Source organism: Glandiceps talaboti, chromosome 9 (genome assembly GCF_964340395.1).
Source record: "Glandiceps talaboti chromosome 9, keGlaTala1.1, whole genome shotgun sequence".
Classification (NCBI taxonomy): Eukaryota; Metazoa; Hemichordata; class Enteropneusta; family Spengelidae; genus Glandiceps; species Glandiceps talaboti.
This window is the reverse complement of record NC_135557.1, coordinates 15,209,867-15,214,704: the sequence shown is the minus strand read 5'-3', so window position 1 is coordinate 15,214,704 and position 4,838 is coordinate 15,209,867. Positions and strand designations below refer to the sequence as shown.

At 36.5% G+C, this 4,838-nt stretch overlaps 1 protein-coding gene across 1 annotated transcript in view; it reads left to right on the top strand.

The window, feature by feature from the left end:
• The first annotated feature begins 1,565 nt into the window (after positions 1-1,565).
• The window catches only part of LOC144440287 (Golgi-associated plant pathogenesis-related protein 1-like), a 4,366-nt gene continuing 1,093 nt past the window's right edge, over positions 1,566-4,838 (top strand). The window contains exons 1-5 of the mRNA XM_078129637.1: positions 1,566-1,692; positions 2,432-2,465; positions 2,768-2,929; positions 3,623-3,970; positions 4,783-4,838. The exon at positions 4,783-4,838 is cut by the window's right edge and continues 28 nt beyond it. Of these exons, the coding sequence (XP_077985763.1) occupies positions 1,645-1,692; positions 2,432-2,465; positions 2,768-2,929; positions 3,623-3,970; positions 4,783-4,838 (648 nt within the window). The 5' untranslated portion in view covers positions 1,566-1,644. The remainder of the gene's footprint in view (positions 1,693-2,431; positions 2,466-2,767; positions 2,930-3,622; positions 3,971-4,782) is intronic.

Here is a 4,838-nt window from a genome sequence, read left to right as displayed (position 1 = left end):
GTGGTGCTGGAAATATGAGTCAAAACGTACCAAATTGCCACTATTTTATCCTTGAGGGGGTATAATTATATTAATATCTGTTGTTTGTCTTCATAAATCCGCAAAATTACAGTTACAAAAAGATTTGTTACTACACGTCTAGCGGGTCATAGTGAGAGGCCCCTTAGGTCACTCGCATTTTTCTTGGCTGAATGAAGAGCACCGAGAAATAATATCTAAATAACCATGTATGCAAATTACAAATAACCGACTGTCAATCATTTTAATTCATAGAATACTTCATGGTCATGGTTAAATATAAGCGGTACATAAGGTTAACATCACCTACTTTTACTTAAATATATATTGTTGACTATAAAATAGTTTTTTCGGGTTTTCAAGACAAACAAAACACATAATGTAAATGAGTTGTATGAGAGCGAGTCACGTGGCCTGTGTGGTCGACAAACAAGAAAGCACGATTATATGGTTTATGCCAAATATAGAAGATAGTTTATTGACGAATGCCGCTCACTTGAAATTCAATAGATTGACATTTTCATTCACAAATGTCTAAATTTGGAATGCAGTAAAAAATGTGCATGTACCCATGTAATTTGTAGGTCAGGGACATTAAACAGAGCTGTTTTGTATGTGGTTGTTTTGTGTAATTTTCAACCAAACTAAACAAGATAAATGATTAATTCATACACAAATGATTTGAGTTTAAGTTTATAGAATCGTTCATCAATTGTAATTTATAACAACAGAGTGGGTGAAAGACTTACAGGTAGTGTGACAGCTAACTAGGCATGTCCAAATTCTTACTGATTATCAATAGTTGTCTTTTTATGCTTTTACTTTGCTGTCCTTTTTCTTTTAGGCGCTAACATTTTTCAAAATATTTTCTTCAAATCGCCTGTTTCTGATGATCCCCATGACTCCAGTCTTAAAAAAAATAGTTTCTAGTATCAATATCTCTATGTGAAGGGCATCTACCTACCATGATAGATTGTTGTAATATCAATGGTTGCAAAGATGTGCAACTGAATTTCAGTAATGATGTACAGGTCAAAGTTTGGTTCTAGATAATAGGTAATTCAGACTGCGGCATAACCTTGAGTTTTTTTTACATTACACGTCTTCGAACTGAGAATGGCTGATATTGAGAGACATAATGAAAAGCAAACACTTCTCTTCCTTACGTACCATGTGTGTGTGTGTGTGTGTTTGTTTGTGTTTGTCTGTTTGTTTGTTTGCGTGCGCGTGTGTGAGTGCGCGAGCATGCTTTCGTGTGTGTATGTGTATGTATGTATGTATGTATGTATGTATGTATGTATGTATGTATGTATGTACATGTTTGCCTTATTGAGCACTACATTTCTAGCGTAAATAGTATTGTATAATGTAACAATGCTAACACAGATCAAAGGGTTTCTAACCTCGGATAGTAATTGATATCGATATGCGGGACATTTAAATTTGTTATCCAGGACAACGAAGTAATTTGCATGAAATAATACAACGCTACCTGTACGTTTTAATTCTAGGTCTAAAAATGGCAATACAGCAGATATAAAGGATCATAGGTGCCGCCGTCATACAGATTAAGTTAGACTTTGCAACTACTACCACGATTATTTCCAGTCACAGACTGAAATAAAAATGACCATCGCTATTTCAACCTTACTGGTTTGGGCTACAGCTGTTGTGGTGAGTTAAGGATTTAGTTAATTTCATTTTTTAACATTCAAGAAATATAATTGTTTCTGAGACTCTCCTCCTATTATTGGTAAACCATGATTATATTTTAAATAGCGTACATTTTAAAGCAAATAAGTTAGAAGTATATGTGAGCCGGGATTCAATATAACATTGTAAGCGTTGGTGGAGAATCCATTTTAGCCGGTAAGAGTATTTCTGACAATGTGTCTATTTCGAGTGTAGTGACGCAAGCCTACATCTTACCACCAATAAGTTATAAATTGATGCATCTATCACTTCCCCCTCACCCCCATCCTCTGCGTATCTCTGTTAGTAAAACTATGACTAGATTTGGAGAACACTTCAGACATGACGACTTGTTGATCTTATGTAAACACTTTCTCCGCTTTTATGTTTTCTGTTGTGTGATAAAGTACACCTTTTTAAGAAACTACTGGCAGTAGTAAATATATCATTTATGTAGTTTTTATATTGTCCTTAAAAGCTAGACTCCAGTGACGTCATAACGTGTAGTAGCCGCTTAAGGTACCCTTTAAATTTCTGTAAAACAAGGTTTGTCTCTGTTTACTGTGATCGTGGTATCAAAGATAACAAATATATGTCAGATGAATTCCTTTTAGATTGAATTAAATGACAGTGAAACGACTGATTGTCTATAGGTTGGTTTATAATTCTTTCACCAGTGTCCCGAAACTTCATGCACACCATCTTTTCCGTTTATTTTCAGTTTGTAGCAGCTTTACCATTGGATCAAATAAACGGTAAGTACAGTGCAGTACCTACCATTATATCCACGGTGGTGACAAGGTGATTTCAATGTATTTACTTTTACGTTCTCGCAAAACCACAAAATTGCACTCTTAATAAGATATTAAATTAATATTCATATATTGCCAGTAACCAGTATAAGTGTAACCCCTTGTAAAGCAGCTATATTGCGCAATTTCAAGTTTGTACGTGTATGTTTTAACTATTTAATTAATACCATACCATGTAGAATGTTTTCTGCTGTCTCTTACCTATTCCTTTCCTCGCTTAAATATTAATTTCTGTTTTCACTCAGAGAGAGTAAAACGAGGTGTGCAGATGAACTCCCCGACGTGTAAGATAGTTGGTTACCCCAATCTGTGTGCTGATGGTATACTCTGTTTTAAAGATGGCCAACTGTGCGATGGTCGTAAAAACTGCATGGACAAGAGCGATGAGAAAAACTGTGATACCTCAGGTAATGTCATGTACAGTTTCAAATTAAATTGAGAGAGAGAGAGAGAGAGAGAGAGAGAGAGAGAGAGAGAGAGAGAGAGAGAGAGAGAGAGAGAGAGAGAGAGAGAGAGAGAGAGAGAGAGAGAGAGGATAGAGAGAGAGAGAGAGAGAGAGAGAGAGAGAGAGAGAGAGAGAGAGAGAGAGAGAGAGAGAGAGAGAGAGAGAGAGAGAGAGAGAGAGAGAGAGAGACTTTGGGCAGATTTTACAGTAGCATTCTACACCTCGACAACGATAGAAATACAATTATATACTGTACCTCGTTTTCTGTAGTATCTTCTGAAAACAAAATTCGACACGATATATTCCTGATGTATAAAAACCCTGAAAGCTAAGAACTAACCAAATAAAAAAAAACACTTCTACATTATGCACGGTTTGAGATTCCCATTAGGCAGGGGAGAATACATGGACATCACACAGATGAACATTTAGCGGACTACAATTTTAAAGTTTTCGTATTTTGTTGCCTATTATTTCATCATAATTCAAATCCCGTTCTTAGGATAGCGGTATATTCTATGATGCAGAACTTTGAGTTCTTCCGTTTGGTAATCATGCAATATTTAAATGTATTATTTACGTCATTTCCTCTATCTATTTGGGACTTATGAAATATCATCGTCTCGTTTACTTTTCGTTCCCTTCCCTCGAATAGGTGGTGGTGGTTCTGATACTGGCTGTGCTGTGGGAGACAGGACCAAAGGCTCCTGTACAAACCCGACCGGTTCAGCAACCTGTAATACCGGCTTAGATGATCTACGTCAGCAATTGTTGAATTCACACAATTACTATCGTTGTCTGCATGGACTGACTGGACAGTATCAGATGACACTCTCGAGTGACTTAAACAACTACGCTCAACAATGGGCCGAACATCTTGCTACTACGGACCCGGCTGATCCTCCACACAGCGATAACCGTGGATGTTATCCATGTCTGCGGGGAGAGAACATTATCGCTTACTCTGATGCTAGTCGATGGACTGAGTATGGACAGTTCACAGGTATGTATAAGTGAAATCTGACGATATAAATATTAAAGGTGAACGCGAATCCAACAAAGGAGGATATTTTCACACAAAGTCAAATAATTATAAGACAGAGAGAGAGAGAGAGAGAGAGAGAGAGAGAGAGACAGACAGACAGACAGACAGACAGACAGACAGACAGACAGACAGACAGAGACAGAGACAGGGACAGACGCACAGAGACAGACAGACAGACAGACAGACAGTCAGACAGACAGACATACAGACAGACAGACAGACAGAGTAAAATCATAATGAATATTTATTGTCTAGCTATTACATATGCAATTTTGATGACTTCCAGGGGCAAAAAAGTTCAAATGTCTCTGAAACCATGCGTAATATTAACTGCATCTATGTGATATAAAACCATGAAATACTCTCCCGAACCCAAAGTTTACAAAAACGTATTTCCTGTAGTGGCGTTACCCTTCAAGGTGACATTAGCCATTATAATAAACCTTTTCTCCGCGTCGTTGCCATTTAATTTCGGATTATTGTATTGACTAACACATTTCCAGCTGAAACCTTTTTTTTTTTTTTTTTTTTTTTTTTTTTTTTTTTTTTTTTTAAACCTTTGATCCAAACAGCAGCTTTATTTTTTTCTCATGTTGTAATAGATATATTATAAGGTTGTAAAGAAGGCCTTCGCTGCAGGATTCGCCTTTCTATCCCTCAAGGAACTAGACACTTATACGAAAGCTCATTATTTTCATCAAGTAATGTTTGACCAGAAATACTTTATAACTCAAAACTTATTCATATTATAACCATCATTTTCATATTAGGTGAAGTCGCAGTTGCTGATTGGTATTCTGAAATAGTCAACTTTAACTACCAAACA